At 38.9% G+C, this 16,225-nt stretch overlaps 1 protein-coding gene across 1 annotated transcript in view; it reads right to left on the bottom strand.

Moving 5' to 3' along the window:
- Positions 1-16,225, bottom strand: part of eys (eyes shut homolog) — a 139,790-nt gene that overhangs the window by 35,212 nt on the left and 88,353 nt on the right. The window contains 2 exon segments of the mRNA XM_076164047.1: positions 966-1,113; positions 9,357-9,533. Coding sequence (XP_076020162.1) covers positions 966-1,113; positions 9,357-9,533 — 325 coding nt within the window.

Raw genomic sequence — 16,225 nt, 5'->3', positions numbered from 1 at the left:
TCTAAGACAGACAAAACTCCTAATTACTGAGCACGGAACAGACACGGAACAAGCACTATTTTTTTATAGCACAAATTCAACATATTTACAGCTTTTATACAAAATGCAACTCCATATCTCCATCTATTATTAACAGTAAATTCCTCAAAATAAATGATAAAAAGAATGCTGTGTGAATATATAGTATTAAGATTTAAATATGAACCCAGAAGGGCAGCCTATGTTTATAATTTAAATAGTTTCCTTTTGATGACAGATTTAATACAGACTAAGACTTATAGAGGGTATACTGTATCTTTGAAAAACATCCTCTGGAGGTTTTAGTTTCTGAAAGTTCTGGAAGTTCTAAACCGAAAATAGAGCAGCTTGCAACAAATCTACAGGCAAGATGCAATAACTTTAACCCCTCGCCCCACTCTTCTCCATTTACTTGTGCCATTAAGCTAGAGAATTGAGACTTTTGTCCTGAAATTAAAACCAGCAGTAATTTCTGAACAAGCAGTTATGTCATTTTCATTACACCCTTCCTGTGTGTGTGTCACTAGATGGTGATCGGACAAGATGGAGCAACAATAAAACAATCCAGCCAGCTCTTTGCTTACTATCTGTAAATGCTTCCGATAATGATCAAAGATGTGTTTTTGGCAGACTGGACTTGTCAGGATTGGTTAATTGAATTCAATCTTGTTATGCTGATATTAAAGCAGATGGTCAGTTGCCCAATTTGATGTGCTATGGAAATCATTGAACACCTGATATTTTTGAGTCTGACACTTTGGCATTTTCCATCCTTGTGAGTTGCAATGGAAGAAAACTTTATTCCCTGCATTCACCAAGTGAGTGGCTTGGGAGATTGCAAACAGTTTCCAAAAAGGTAAATAAAGTAAAGAGACTGCACATCTAAAATCAATGTACAGAAGGCACAGTAAGGTCGCCCCTCTTGAGGAATGGAAGTGAAACCATACCTGATTGTGATCGGCGTCCATCTGTCATTGTTGATGATCTGGCCTGCTGCGGCATTCAAAACACGAGTGCTGCTACAACCAAGTGTAGCAACAGGGCTTCCGTCTTGAAGGAACACGTGCAGGAACTGATCCCCCAAAGTCTGTTGAGCTGAAAAGGTAAAGATATGTTAGTATAAAAGTCTCTTTTTCAAGGAAGTCATACATGTTATTATGGATAGGGGCCATCAGTTGTCACACCACCAAACCTTGAAAGCAGAAATACACACATCCACATTTTGGACCATTAGCACCATAGTGTCAGATGATCCTAGATTAAACAAACTGTTCCTCATACAATAGGAGCTCTGAGATGCTTTGCAGGGGCAGTTCATTGTACCATCAGACTGTCCCCATGTGACGATGACAACAAAATTATTGTTGCTAACTAAGAGGATGAGGAGTAAGCTTTAGTAGGGTCTAGTCTGGTGTTATGTTGGAGGTATTTCTTGTGATTTTGCTGATATGGGAGCCAATGCAAGCCTTTTCAAAGCTTAAAATCTAATATAAAATCGGATCAACATTGTGTTATATTCTAAACATTACATATTCTCTGTGGACCTATTCCTGGCAGTGAAGAAACATTATTTTATATGGCTGAGCGATGGCAAACTTAAAATGCAACCTAAGGTTACTAAGTTACGTAAATTCACTCATTCCCTGTTTTATTTTTCGATGAAGGATTATGACTCTCGAGCTAGTACCTTTTTTTTCTCTTAATGTTGTTTGTGAAGCTGGCAGCAATAAGGCTGCAGAAATAAAGTCACCTTGAACTGCGGAACATTGAAATGAAGGACTCAGGTGCTTCTTTACCGTCCTGAACATGAGTCAAAACAAAATGATACTAGTATTATAGCTTAATTGCCATATCAAATGTATTATGGTAATGCAAATCTAAAACAAACACATTTCATCAGCAGACATGTAAATTCTGTTGTAATTCAGTTCTAAAGAAAATACAATCCTGACTTCATGGGATTCATAAAGCTTCCCTTGCGTTAATTAGTGCAATGGGTCCCATTACTAGATCAATGTTGTAAAAGCCAAACGTGTTTATGACCTGCTACATATTATAATCCAAGACGCTTTATCCTGCCTCCTCTGCTGTTAAACATAAATGAACTTGTACAACTATTAATGGTAGGTTAAATCAATTTACGACTGTACAGCTTCCAATTTGAAGAGAGGAGGCACAACTACAAGTATATTCAGACCCAGACTGGGAGTCCTGGTGCACAGGTGGTGGGCAGTGTGTGTGTGTGTGTGTGTGTGTGTGTGACAGAGATGCAGAGAACAGAGCTTGACACTTAAAAGAGGTGCAGTTCCAATGTAATGTGTGCAAGCTCAGACCAGAACTTCCCATTTAAATAAACAGGTTAATCAACTTAGTGCTGACTGCATTGATCACTAAGAAATGCAAAGCAAATACTGTGTAAAACATCACTGAGATTTCATACCGGTGTATGTGAGAAGCTTAAGGAAATACTGTAGGAACACCTCTTTCATTGAATATTCTAAAAGATAGTCTTAGGACTTACAGTAAATGTGGCTTATTGTGTTGTACAACTTGTGTTTATAGTACCTTTATACAATTCTTTTCCAAAATTACCTGCAAATGCACACAACGTATACAACTTGGAGAATGTCCTATAATTTTTAAAGGACAGTATGTGCTTTGTTAGTTAAACAAAAGTAAAACATTCACTTATGGTACAAGAAAACACATGCAGACGTCTGTCCTTCAGTAAAATCAAATCTTTATCTCTATTTTGTAAAGTAAATGAATGTCTGTGCAGGGACCAACAAAGTTTGCTAAAGTGGTGCTAACAACACAGAATAAATTTCCTTCCACATCAATTCAGTTAAGTGCTATGATTCATTTATGTACAACATTTCTTACTATAGATGTCTGCAGCGCTGTGTTGTTTATTTTTCTATTTTTCTTCATTGTTCCTTGCTGTCCCCATGGCCCTGTTACCTTGCGCTGAGCCTCACAGAGTGCTCGTCCTTTTGTCAGAGCCTGTCACCTGTTTCCTCTCTTGCTCCCTTTCTCTTTATCTCTTTTTCTCCACCACACCTCCTCCTATTTCTCTTCTCAAGCTGACAATTGAAGTCCAGGGGGAGACGCGCGTTTGCTTCGGGGAGGGCTGTATATAAAGGGGGGAGGACAATGAGGAGGGGGGGTCTGGCAGAGGAGATCCCTGCATCTCAATGCTCGTCTTTTTGTTTTCCACTGATTAACTTTGTCTGTTTGATCTCTGGAGTTTTCTTTTCAGCTCCTATCCTCTGATATGAAAAAAAGATGTTGCTCTACAAGCCAGGAAACATCACTAGATAAAAGGCACTGTGCCCTCCACAGACACATTCTCACCTGTACATTCATCTCTCTGTATGACAGAGGTTCTCACTCTGTGTTTTCTGTGTGCTGCAGCACTGAAAACACACTCAATGTCATTTAAGATAAAGAATAGCACCATTTAATTTAGTTGGTTGACGTACTTCCTAGTTTTAACTAGATTATCCAATTTATTTTACATTAACTGCAGCATTCCCATCAGTGTTCCCAAATAGAGCTGACTGGGAGCTGAAGACAGGGACGGGAAATAATAAAGAGGTGTCACGCTGTCACACCAATCCTTATTTTTCATAAACTAATCAATGGATTGGATCTCTGATGACTGACACGCACAACTAGATGAATGCGGCCAGATAAGGCAACCAATATGACGGGATGGAGGTGAAATGGTTTAGCTCCCTCAACATCAAGCGCAATCTAATTCACTTTCTACCTCACATCTGATCATTCACTTCAGCCATGTTTCCAGTGTGCTCTTCCTTCCTTTACACACAGAAACTGGTGTGTTATTCTGAAAAGTTAACTAATAATACTTATAATCTTTCTAAAGAAAATAGAGCAATAATGCCCATGGCTCTATTGTCAAAGCTCTGACATTTAGCATTGTTTTGTGACCTGTGTTATGCCAATTAAAGTGTAAGAAATAAAGTTTCAGCAAGATGTTTGGTGTATATTGAGAACTTTACACCTGTTTTTGTTAAATGAATTGGTATTTTCCATCACATACACAAAGAAGTATTCATTTAAGTTTGAGGCCGCATAGAACAAGCGATGTTTTTCTCTCTTTCTTTCTTGTCCAAATGAACAATAACTCAAACCAATACCACTTTGGTACAATGAACTAAGAAAAGCAACCTTTTTCCACTGCACTAATTGTCTCACACATGCAGCTGCGAACACAGCCAGAGACATTGTTGATTTTATAGGAAAACACTAATAAGTGAAATACATCTTAATGACTCTAATTAGGTCTGGGCAGCAGACAACAAACTTTTAGTCACAGGAATAGATTTTAACTCCTTAGCTGGTTGACCTTTAAAGTCTATCTGCCTTAAATAAAGCACTAATTTAAAGTCCAAATTTACTTTGGAAGCTTGGTTATGCAGACATGACTAAAACATTTGGTACCATTCCAATAAAAAAAAAAAATAAATAGAACGGCACAATTTTCCCTGAAATATGTTGAAACTGACTTAAGTAATAGGCATTATGAAGTAAAATGTTAAAAGATAAATAAAACAAATGAAAATGGCCAGGCCAAAATTGTTGATACCTCTTAGAAGGGATAATACATTTTTAGATTGTAGTGATATTTTAAGCAAACTATTTTCTTCAATTATTACCGCAGGTGTCTACAATCATATAATCAAGTAAATTAACAATGTATTGATTTCCTGGTTGGATGGTTCATCACACATCTATATAATATACCATGTTTAACACTCTCACTTGCTGCAACTAAAACTACAAAAGTACATGGGAAGGTGGGCCACATTCTATTGCCTGTGTGTGATGATGCAAGTAAGAAATTAACAACTTCTACAGTCATTCACATTTTCTTAAATCAATATTCATGGACATTGGAAATGTAAGAGTAACGGACAGAGAACTGTTGAGATAAACATTCGGGTGACCCGGTGACCCTGTGTTCTGATCACAGTGCCTGTTTTTGGTGCACTGTTCCCGGCTGTGATTGTGATTGGTTCACGCTTTACATGTTGCGATGTGGCTGCGCAGTGGAATCAGTGTTACCAGTGTTACTAGTGTTATATCATCTTTTTCAGCATTCAGTCTGGATAACTTTTGACCTTTGAAAAAATGATGCCCATAAATGTATTATGAGAGATGCATGGTAGAAGAATGCAAGCAGCTTTGTAAAGATGTGCTTCCAGTGAGTGCAAGAACAGTGGAGATGCTAACATCATAAGTTTCATAAAAAGTGCAGGCTTTTCAAGTCTTTATTATTTTCAGCCTAAGGAACACACATTTAAGTCCAGCAGCTTTCAGCCACATTTTTACTCCCACCTGCTTTATTCCAAAGCATGTATGTTCACTTTACCCGACAGCTCTGATCTGCACTCAGAGCTAATCCGTCTTAAGAGTGGTAAGAAATGATGAAACCAAGTAAATAACATCAATGGGATGGCATCTATGGGGTAGTTAATATAAAATGACATATGGTATGGGTTATGTCATGTGCCAGTGGCAGAGCTATAAAATAAACTCACTGATGGTGGACTCATCTATCAAAGTTATTGATTATTAACACATGAAGCACTCATCATGTAACAATTGGCCAATCTCGCCTATGCTTTTTTTTTTTTAGCTTGTTTTTATGCTCTATGAATACGTCACAGAAACACAGCAAAGGAAACAATTAAAGTAGACAGTCGGGCCATTAGATTTAACATCTTGAACAACAAAATCTATTCACCTTTAAATGAAACAAGTCATAAAAATCACACTGTTTAATAAATGGACACAATAATAATAGAAGTTGGATAATGTGGCCTCACTAGTTTCACTTTGACAATGAACTACTGTATATATCTTCGAGTGTTTTGGGCATCAGCCAAGGCCACTGTCCCCTCGTCTCCTTATACATATTGTCCATGTGTGTATCACATTCCATAGGTCCCAGTCAACATTTCTTTCTTCTCTCTCTCTCTCTTTTCCCCCTCTTTCTGTATCAAAAATTATCTCCAAAATGTCCCATAACTGTATGCTCATTGTCATGTCTAATGCTTTCTTCAATAAAGATATATAAATACGACAAATTAAGAGAAGAACTCTTTGTGCTCCAAAACCTCCTGTTCAGATCTTCATAGGTCAGGATTGTCATGAGGCGTTCACTACAAAGTATCCCCATGCTCCCTTAGGTGTATCAAAACAATCAAAAATAGCTAAATTGTGTATTTTCATAAATATTTGCGCAGGGGCACATCACAAGATTTGCATTTGTATCTTTCTTTTCAAAGTAAGGCAGTGATCATAGCGTTTTCTGCTCAAGCCTGTCTTGCTGTGTGTGAGTGTGTGTGTATATGTGTGTGTGTGTGAGAGTTGGCTGCAGCGGTGATGTCATTTCTTCTCAGGCCCCATGGGCCACTAAAAAATAGCCAATTAGGGCATTTGAAAGATTAGAAGCTTTTCTATTGGGTGAAGGACGTGTGATCTGATGGTGCTGGTCATTTTGAGGTCATGGTTTCAAATTGTTTGAGAGGCTACATCGGTTATATATGTTTCCTTTGTCTGTCTAGAGGGTTGGGACAGTACCGTCCCACCAGCAGGGGGCTTTTCATCAGCTTTTCACCCCGCCCTCTTTAAAAAAAAACTCCTCTGATCTACTCGATTCTCGGAACTTGTCGATGTGACTTTTAAAACACAAAATTCACTGATGGCAGATGTTTCTAGGTATATTCTTCACCTGAACACATAAACAGAAAAAACAGAACAGCATCAAGTTCTAGTGTCTCCAAACAAAAGGAGGAATCACAATAGGGATATATGAGAAACTTTCACAGTTCACAATTCTTCACCTTCTTTCAACTTTCTCTTTTCACTTAATTAACATATTCAAAGCGCTTTAATAATCCAGCCTACATTAAACCAAAAATACAAATCTACCCACTCCAAGACAATGCTCCTTTGTTAGAAGTAGTTACTAAGTGTCTGGCCTGCATTCATGCAGAGCTCCTTCTCGAACAAAAGAATTGCGTGTATGTGTGTGCAGGTGTGGAGAGAAAATAACTGGTTGGAGGTAAACGTACAATGGAGAGCCCAGTGTTTGACTTGAAGGGTCAGTCCAACCCTTCCTCCCTGCTTAATCGAACAGCTCCTGCCCACTTCTGTAGGCTTCACAGTTCACTTTTAGATTAAAGCTTGGAACATCAACAGCACAGGAAAAAAATAAAGGACAACACCTCACAGCAGTCCACCAAAGGCAAGACAATCAGTCCTGTTCTGCCAGCACACCCTGTGCATCTCTCTCTCCTAGGCCTCTTCCATCCTCATCATTTTTCATTATGTGACTGACTTATAAAATGCACTCTGTTTGTAGGAACACACTTGTAGTTGTAAACTTCCTTGGTTCGTGGAACCTGGAAGAAAGAGCTGATGGTGATGATTTAATGTCCCATAATGCACAGTATGCCGGGTAATAATCTGATATACAGTGTCTGACATGCATACTGTATATAATGTTTGACATTAAGGGGGACAATGAAAAAGCCACTGTAAGATGTTGATGAGCTGCGGCATAACTTTAAACGATAACTGCTAGCCACCTGAAAATATTGTTTATGTAAAATGAAAAAATGATGTGGTTAAATGAACATATTTACCATTAACCTGGTAAAGTGTTTACCATCCGTCACTGACGTATTAAACTTAAACGTCACAGCTGCTCCTGTAACCGTTACTGTCACAGATACTAAAGTTTTGCACTATTTACCACTTTGTTGCCAATTTGAGGGCAACTTCATGCTCCTAAACCCACAAACTTTGACTTAAATTGATGAGAAGTGCCAGACTGCATCATTAGTTCAGGTGTCTGTGAGGTTCCTGAACAAAAGATCTGGGCAGATAACACCTAGCCTACAGGTCCCCAAGGAGGTCCACCTGCATCCTGAGAAGGATCTGACCTAAATTGGGCTCGGTACCTTGTGACCTTCAGCCAAAGCAACATCGCCCATCTTGTGTGTTTCCCCTTGAGTTAACAGACTCCTGGTGCCGGCATTCCAGCAAGTCAGTCAAGTGAATTTTCATATTAAGATTTGAATTTTATAATAACGTGTGTGTTTGGTATACAAGTATATAGCAACTGATCATTATTTCCCTTCACTGTTGTACTGAGCTTCTTTTATATTGTGTATGTGCTATTATACTGTGATATGAAGAAAAGTCAAATGTGATGGTAAACTCAGACAAGTCTCTGTGGTGTAGCAGCATGGAACCTTCAAACTCTGCTGATAAATTGAAATCTGAATTCAATGTTTCGTGTCATAAGCTGACTGAGTAGGATTCTTACAGCATCCTACTCAGTCAGTTGAATCTGTGGCTTTGATAAACTACAGCTACTTATTATTTTTGGATTACTGATCATACCGATGATCTGATACCGCAGAAGACTCAGAGAAATAATGATAACAATCACAAGTGTAATGACAATAGAGCCAACAGTTTTTACGGTCAACAAATGCTTCTGCTTCTTCATCATACTAACACACAAACTAATCACTACACAGTTTTCTGAATGAGGTGACTCTGGGTGGTGAAAAGTAATTTCAGTTTCCCATGATAAATGTCTCTGTGTGCAATCGTTGAATGGTGAGGCAAAGGTGCTTGCACATTAGCACTGTTACATTGGATTTTTGAAAATAAAGTCCTGCACTGGAAAGATCTCAATATGACAATGCATCATTTGTTTAGTGTAATCAAAAGGATGAGGAAAGAAACAATAAATGGATTTCTTACACACTCTTCTTCTCTGTGTGCCCAGTTTAACAGTCAACAATACCTGCTTCTCTTACACATTAAACAATGCAACAGTGCACATTTCAAAACTGATGCTGCTTCTTCTTAAGGGAAACTAATGAAATATGATAGTATTTTACTAAGCTCTGTTATTTGTTTTACTTAAAATCTCCCACATACTGTAGCTCTGAATGTTTTTATTTTCTTGTTGCAAAGCCTGGGGACGCCCCACAGTAAAGTGTTTGTCTCATTTGTGACTTAAAAACACCCTCAAATCCTCAGTAAATGAACCCTGAGGAGATTAACTTTAATGTGTGTGATAAAAAAACAAACAGATTGCCAACAAGGCCTTTAAAAAAGTAAATCAATTTTAAATCACTCAAATTTTCCATGCTTCATGTAAATGTCTGGTATGCTTTCTCTGTGCAGATGTTCCACATACTGTATTTGTTTCATAAAGCAAAAAATATGAAAAGATTCTTAGATATTGTGTTGTGATGAGGATGTGATAAGCGCATGATACTCACTGTAGAGGATGGTGCCCTGTGTCGATCTTGTTTTCACTGTCAGGTAGAGAACAACAGAAGCGTCCTTGGTAGTAGCAGGCTGATTGTTGGAGGCACCAGAGGAAAGGAGCAGGGAGGCAAGGGGCGGCAGCTCTAAATAAGATGTGCCGTCGAAGGATGGGATATACACTGTGGTATCTGGGAAAAAACATCAAATACAAACAATGAAATGCATTGAGAGAGATCAGTTGGTGGCAAAATGAACTTTACACTTTCATATGATGGGATAATTTGCAAAAACAAGTATCAATCCCAAATGATATCAATCTAATTCCAATCAAATCTGAATCTGAAGTAAAAAAACAACAAAAACACAAATAACAGTCTTATATTACATTGCAATAATTTTATATCATCTAGAATTCTTCTCCGTTTTAGCAAAGGAACTATTCATATATAGATATTAATAAGGTCATACATTATATCTTGTAAACCCAACACCCTAGAGTGTGTGACTATAAACAGAACAGCAAAACTGTGCATTGGCGATGCTGATAGCTTGGCTGTGAGCAGAGTCAGCAGGGCCCTGTCAGGACTATGTGCCGCTGTGTTATTTCCCACTGGATGACAAAGGGGAATGACTTTAAGGAGAGGTGGAGGAGACACTCTGAGGTCATCAACTCCACAAGCCAGTAATGATCGGTGAGCTTTTACACAAAGGACATAGTACACCTGGTGGATAGCGAGCTGTTCAGGTGCATGACAGAAGACTCAAACCAGGCCACCCCGGCTTGAGCTCAAGGGATTCTAACATTTCAGTCCGGCTCTCAAGGAAAAACTGCAGTCCACACTAAGTTATGAGTTTACTTTGAACAATCTCAGCGCTATATAACATAACAGACCTGCAGTAAAAACCCTCTTTTATGAAGTTCATAAAGTAACATTTTTGTCTGTCCCTCTGGATGTTAATAAAGAAAAGATTACAAGATTCAATATAATGTAGACATTGAGTGAGGAATTCTGTAAAGATGTATCAAATCAGTAGGTGCAGTAGGTTTGTGAGTGTGTAATTCTCAATAATTGGCTCAAGAGTGGAAATTGTTAATAGTTCAATCACTTGCCATGTTTAAATGCAGGGAGAGTTCATAAGCAGCGGCCTGTGCTATAAATCCAGATTAAGGAGTTAGTCGGCTAAATTGAGGCTCAAGTCTGATTTTTCTATGCCTCATTTCTGATCGCCACGTGTAACCATTGTATGGAGCAGCATGAGTCGGAGCTTAAGTAGGCAGAAATATAAAGCACCGCTTGATGAACAACAACCTTGCTTGAAAAATAGTGTCTCTGTTCATTCAGGATCCCCTTGAGGTATCTTCAGGGGGTCTCTCCATAGGATATTTACAGTAGATACCGGCAAAAACTGCTTGATTTCCCAGAGGATATTCTTTACCAATGCAACGGATCATCAGCAGAAGGCATACAGTATTTATGTACGCTTCTTACTTGCTTTGCCATTCATTAACACGCTACAAGGTATTTATCAAAGATGATATTCGATCAAGAAGACACTGAAGACGAATCAAATCCAGCTTCATTTCCTGTGCAAAATAGGACAGTACACACACACACGGACAAACACCTCTGGTATGAAATACATATGCCGCATGTCACTGTTCCATTTTGTTGTGGTTTGTCGCTGATGTTAACAAAGTGTGATGATTACCAACGTTTTGATGCTGGTTAAGCCTGAATTGGGGTTTTGGGGTTTTGTCAAGCCAGTTTACACAAACAAGGGCCAAGTCTGATGAGCTTCCTTTATAGTACAGGCACCTGGTTCTGCGTGATGTCACATATAAATGACACAAAGGGTGAGGTGCCAGGATTGCCTTTAATGGCTCCTGTTTATTCCAACACGTAATATAACATGATAACAATAAGAATGGGAGCCAGGTTACATGGCAAGCAAAAGCAACAGCAGGTGAGATGGCAGGGTTTGACGCTAAAGACTGCTCAGTCACCGACTCGGTCCACTTTAATAATCAGTCACTGGACCAACACCAGAAAAGATTCTCTGGTCATTCCCATTTCTAAAAGAGACACAATCTTATTATCCTCTCTTGTGTGCTCCGTCTCTTTCCTACTCTTGCTCTTTCTCTTCCCAATCAGATTAGATGACTCCTCCGAGTAACTCAGACACTCATGTAAGGGTGGACAAGACAGCTGCTACTTCCAATTCCAAAAGTAAAATAAAAGCCATGTTTCCTTCACTGTGAAAGGAAAAGACGGCCTGTAATAGTTTGTTGGCAATTTCAGAGTAAGGCAAATTGAGCTGGCGCTCTTTTCAAGGCAGCAGCAATTACAGAAAAATGCCCACGGAAAGAGCTGGCAGCACCTTGTCTGTATGTTGGCTGAGCAAGAAGATGACAACCCCTCATCAGGTCCCATAAATGTCAGACACAACAATGAAGAGGCTCACTCTCCTCAAGAAATCTTCATTGTTTGATTTGTTTATCTACTCATTTCCATGTTTTCCTGCTATTTTTCACATTACTTATAATAATATTGTCCATACTAAGGGCCAATTCATACCTTGAAAATTCCACTGCTAATAATTCATCTCAAATGTATCATTAATAATAACATTCTTCATTCTCAACCGTCAATGGTCATGTGAGACCACACATGAGCTTATTCATGGCATAAATGGTGGTAATTTATCGAACATCACAGAGCTTGATTCTAAATTCACCACACTATCTGAAGTAAAGCCAAAGTAAAGTTCAGAGCAAAGTTTTGCTTACTGTAGTTAATGAGCTGCCACATATTCAAGGTCCAGACTTTATACTGCTTCCTCTGGTATCAAAGCAAAATGGTACAAGTCACATCCGGAAAGAAAACAGAATGTGTGTGTGTGTGTTTGAGAGTGTTGAAAGAGAGACTGTGACAGGCAGGCAGACCACTGTAGTTGACACAAGCGTTAGAGACACAGTGCCCTAAAATATGTGTGCGACCAGATCAAAACTTCAATCAGATTAGTTGATCACAAACACGCAGGAAAGCAAATTCAGTACAGTTCAAAATATGAATAGTATTTCATATTTATCAAAGTTTCTGTCAGACTGCGTAATGTTAATGTTTGTGTGACGTGGGTTTTATGAATGCAAATGAGGAAATATCATTGTTACACCTCTTTCAAAATAAATCCCAAAAGTGCCTGGTAACTGGTATCTATAAAAAACTTAAAATCAAAAAAATGTTGTTTTAGAGGATATGCCTCTACACACCAACAGTGGTCTGGATGATTTTGTCTCCAGTCTCCAGACTCTCTGATGCCTGTCACATGTGCTCAGTGTGAACCTGCTCTCATCTGTGAAGAGAACAGGGCGACAATGGCGGACCTGCCAATTCTGGTCTTCTCTGGCGAATGCCAATTGAGTTTCACAGTGCTGGGCTGTGGGTACAGTCCCACTAGAGGACGTCAGACTCCATGAGGGTGGCATGAGGGCCTGTTTCTGAAAACATCCACATCAGAAACCTGATGAGGGTTATTTTGTCGGGCTGGACTACTTGTGCAACCTGATTGGCTTGCAGGTACCGCCTCATGCTAGCAGTAGTGACAAGGACACCTGAGAAACACATAACTAGAGAAGAATCAGTCTGAAAGAATAAGGAGAGAGCAATTGTCTGTGGCCACCACATGCAAAACCTCTTCCTTTTTTGGGGGCTGTCTTGCTTTTGCACCTGTTGTCACTCGCACTTTGAACCAAAGCAGGTGAAATTGATTCACAATCACTTGTGCTTCCTAAATGGACTGACTTAACATTATATACTGTGATGATTAAGTGCTTTAATTTTTTGATACAGGAACACTATATATATTTATAATAATAATAATAATAATAAAGATATATGTATTGAAAATCTGGATTTATCTGGACTGTGTCAGGTATTCAGTGATGAGTGTTCCCACATAGTTTCTACAGGTTGGGTTATAAAAATATGCTGTATGAGATTACATTTAAGGTTGATAATGAAGGGAATCAAGTAATAAGGCATATATGGAGAAAGAAAAGAGCACAGAATGGAACAGGGGATTATACATAAATCAGAGAAAAAGGTTCAAAAAGGTGACTTGGAAAGCAAGAGGAGTTGAAATAACATACATCAGGTATGCTCTCTTTCTGGCCAACATTTTATACCACAGCTTCAGATTTATCAGAGGTAAAGACATAAGGTAATGAGCCATAGAAAGAGGTTACAGTCAATACAGACCAACTCTGAATAATTTCCTGCTTCACTGGTTTCGTCTTTTATGCCCACTTCCTTACCTCACAGTCATTTACTCCATTACTAATTTTTGTGATCACTTAGCTTTCAACTGAATGCTTATATACTTGACAGACTGTCTTTGGCAAGGTCTATGACCTACTGCTTCTTCTTTGAAGAGACAATTTATCAAAGGTTAGCACTCTAACATCCCAAGATGAACAGGCTTTATTGTGACAAAACCTGTCACATGCTTGAGTATTTGATGTGAAATACGTTTCAACCACGAGCCACTGGGTTATTATTTACTAGAACAAAGCACCCTTCGGACCCTTCATATGCCCCCTGCAGAGTAAATGATCCTAAGTATATACTTCACATGTCAAATTGCAGATTGGGTGTGCTAATATGTCTCACACATACAGTAAACTGACTGGATTCATAGTTTTATGTGATGAAAACTGTATCTGTGTTTGCAATTACTGTATGTTGATGGTTACAATGACAGTAAGTGAACCCATTGGCGTTGGATTTCATTTAATTAATCATCAAATGTCGCCTGGTCTTCAACTAAATCACAATAATTCACAATCTGCCAGAGATTAGTATCGTATTTGTTCTTGTTGATGCTGAAAACACCACATCCACAGTCTAGCTTAAAACGTAGGTGAACCAGACTTCTCTAAATCCTATTTGGAGATGGATGATATGAGATTGAAACTGGAGGCATAGGCTGTAGATGCACCCTGTTCAATAAAAAGATTGGTTTCTGGAACATTCTGTTCTTCTCATGAAAGATCTACCCATCTGAACCATCAGCTGATCAAAAGGATGCATAAACATGCGTAGATGCATAAACCACAGTAATCCACAGATTAATTGTACAAATGTTACAACTGGAGACATTTTTTCTACTGTCCCTAGGAATAGATATCCTGCATAGTTCATGTCGAATGTATAGAAAATGTGTAAGGAGGTGAAAAAAATCCAAGTAAGAACAAAAGTCCTGCAGAAAATGGTAGAAAATGTAGAACGTGCTCGAGCCTCTGCGTTCGTGTCCTCCATACGAAAACAATGATAGTCCCTGAAATAGAGGAAATCACCTCTTAAGTACTTTGATTCACATTTCAAACTTGCCTTCCGGGGAAAATGTTCTGTGAAGAGATGAAGCCAAGGTTGACCTTTTTGGCCAAAAACACAAAATGCTATGTTTGGAGGGAAAAGGACACCAAAATGTCTTCCCTACTGTGAGGCAAGGTGGAGGGAGCATTGTGCTTTACTGCCTCAAGGCCCGGGAAATCAGTTTCAAAAGCTGCATAGAAGTTGAATTCAAGCGGAAAAAACACAACATAATTATTCAGAGGATGAAATGTGTATTTTGCAATGACCAAGACATAATCCAAACCAGGTTCACAGAAAGAAGAGAACCCAGAGAAATGTATGAACTGAGGTTGTTTTGTCTGGAGGAATGGTTGTAAAATTCTAAAAGTCTTTGCTGCTAAAGGACGTTTTAATTGTTGAGGTAAATTCTCCGCGTAAGGCACTTATACAACAGGTTAGTTACACACTCTTTGGTGTGTCCTTAGTTCCAGGAGAGTGTGTTTGTCTATTATGCTTGGGTGAGCGTCAGACCACATTGGATGAGTAATTGATGCGGTCATAATGCGGAGTCATAATTCACCTCTGACAATTACACACACAAAATGCACTTATATGAAAATGAGAACCACGACAACAATGGCACATCTGCTACGTACAACTAAAGTCATTTTATACTCTAGTCGAGGACAAATGTATCGTATCGAGTCATTAAGGTTTATACACTGAAATATTATTTGTATCTGTATTGACGAGAACACTGTGTTGATGACAGCATAATAAAAAAAGAGTATTGATCCATCACAAGTAACAGAATACACATGGCCCAGCATTTCACTGGGAAGAATAGCATAATCATAAGTACAGTGTCATAACGTTGTGTTATGTCATGGTTGTGTTATGTCATGGTTGTATTATTTCTTTTGTATTTTTTGTAGTGTTCTCTGTTATTGTGTATCTGACTTCCTGCCCTTGTGATTCCTTATTGTTCTCTCCTTTTGTCCCAGTTGTTCCTGATTCTGTTAATGTCCCTGGTTTTTCTGTGCTCACTGTCTCCCATCTGGGTCTGTCTTAGTGCTCCATGTACCTCTCTGTGTTATGTGATACTCTTGGAAGTTTGCTTTGCCCTTTCTGTTTAGTATTCCATTGTTTTCAGGTTAAGTCTTATTTACGCTCTGCAGTTCTGTGAATTGTCTTAACTTATTTAGTATTCCGTGAGTTTATTTTTGCTCCTATATTTCTGTTTTCCCCATTTTCCTTGTGTTTGCACTTTAGCTATCCCCCTTATTGTCTCTCCTATTGTGTTCCCTTGTGTTTTCTGTTTCCCTGCGTTAGTAAAGCGTCTTTCTGGCATTCCCTGTGTCGCCCTGCATGATTCCCCGAGTCCTCCTCCTCCTTGCACTCGATCTGGCTCAGTTTTCTCTCGGGCCATATCGTAACATACAAAGAGCAGCCGTGACTTGCTTTTCAATGCCTGTGCCTTAATTCAGCAAGATGTAAGCCACTTGGCATCATGCACAGTTCCTGTA

Source organism: Genypterus blacodes, unplaced genomic scaffold, assembly GCF_046128005.1.
Source record: "Genypterus blacodes isolate CSIRO-AG114 ecotype Tasmania unplaced genomic scaffold, CSIRO-AGI_Gbla_v1 ptg000012l_1, whole genome shotgun sequence".
NCBI lineage: Eukaryota > Metazoa > Chordata > Actinopteri > Ophidiiformes > Ophidiidae > Genypterus > Genypterus blacodes.
The sequence above is the reverse complement of the archived record's forward strand: the minus strand, read 5'-3'. Positions and strand labels throughout refer to the sequence as shown.